Source organism: Sinocyclocheilus grahami, unplaced genomic scaffold, assembly GCF_001515645.1.
Source record: "Sinocyclocheilus grahami isolate Dianchi unplaced genomic scaffold, SAMN03320097.WGS_v1.1 scaffold36936.1, whole genome shotgun sequence".
Classification (NCBI taxonomy): domain Eukaryota; kingdom Metazoa; phylum Chordata; class Actinopteri; order Cypriniformes; family Cyprinidae; genus Sinocyclocheilus; species Sinocyclocheilus grahami.
Window position 1 is genome coordinate 1 of NW_015522835.1, and position 1,433 is coordinate 1,433.

Consider the following 1,433-nt stretch of genomic DNA (forward strand, 5'->3'; position numbering starts at 1 on the left):
GGACAGAAAAAAAATTTGCTTAAATGTCTTGCCACAATATAAAAAAAATGTGTTTTCGCAACAATTTTTGGTTTGTAATATTACAGTAACAAGACTTGGGAGGAAACGTGTTTATATGTCATGAATATAATGTTACAATGCACAAAACCCTAAAAAACTAAAAACACTCATTTAAACATATAACTTGAGGAAATATGTGTCCTGTTAAAAAAAATATAAAAAACCTCTTACAATTAACTTTTATTTTTGCATTGCAGTAACAAGACTTGAGGAAAACTGTTCTTAATTGTCATTAAAATGTCACAGTGCACAAAAAATGTAATCAATTAACTAAATGAATAAAATGCCTATAAATACCTCTCTTGCTTTTGTCAATCACCTTGATTTGACTGATAAATAATATTTCAATATGCCTCACCTTGCTTGGTTTGTCTGTCTGAGGGTCGAACACACGGTCACACAATCTCAGTCCCGTCTCCTGTCGGATCTGTTGCAGGTAAGCTCTCATCGTTTCTGTCCAGGAGAAAAACACAGTATCTAGGTCAATTCTGTAATCAGCAATAAAACTGCTAATAAACTCATCATAATGAAGGTCTTAGTGGATGTGCAAAACAACTAGACCTAAGTAAGTTTTGACTTCACTGTGCCATACCATCCTCCTGTTTGTTAGAGGGTTTAGCATACATGGCATTCAGAGGGAAGCCAGGTTCTCCAGGGATGGGAAAGTTGGTAATTCCCAGCGTGTACATCTCCTTCTCTCCTTGACCCCTTGAACTGCACTATAAATCATTTACGAGATTGTAGTTAGATAATGTATGAAGAATAAACTATGAGAAAAACGAACAACACCTGACAAATGATTCATCACTGACTGTTTGAAATATACAATGAAGCTTTTATTCTTCAACAGTTACCTTCTGGAGCTTCTTGAGGCATTCAGAGATGTAAAGAGTGGTGTAGATCAAAGTTCGATCTGCCTCATTCTAACAAAAGTATAAAAGTGAATATTTCAATATAAAATCTCAACAATAAAATAAAAAGACATATGAGAGGTATTAAAAAACGGTGTATATGCATATATAAAGAGTTTAAATCAGGATACAGTGAGAATATGGATTCTTCTCTCTCAGGTCAGAACTATGAATGCATGTTAAGACACACAAGGCATTTTTTAGGCTCAGCACAGCATGCTACAGTCATCCGTCTTACCTTAATTTCATAGTTCTTGAAGAAAACATTGGCTTTGAAGTAGTAGATGGCCTCATCGATAATATCTGTGTCTTTGGCTGAATATAGAAACAGGAAGGAAGAGTCGATTTGTCAGATGGCCATTTAAGGAAGAACCACATACAACTCTGATCTCACAGGACTGCCTGAAATCAAGCAAACTTTCTTACTTTCTTTAGGAGCAGGACCCTTAAACTGTGTTTTGA

General features: G+C 35.2%; 1 protein-coding gene across 1 annotated transcript; it reads right to left on the reverse strand.

Annotated features, from left to right (window-relative positions):
• Positions 1 to 347: 347 nt before the first annotated feature.
• On the reverse strand, positions 348 to 1,428 carry LOC107580590 (actin-related protein 2/3 complex subunit 3-like; the record flags this gene model as incomplete). Its single annotated transcript, XM_016266265.1, has 5 exons — positions 348 to 513; positions 653 to 779; positions 915 to 983; positions 1,210 to 1,286; positions 1,398 to 1,428. Coding segments are annotated over 5 exons (470 nt in total), but the record flags the coding sequence as incomplete, so codon positions are not given.
• Between the last annotated feature and the right edge of the window lie 5 nt (positions 1,429 to 1,433).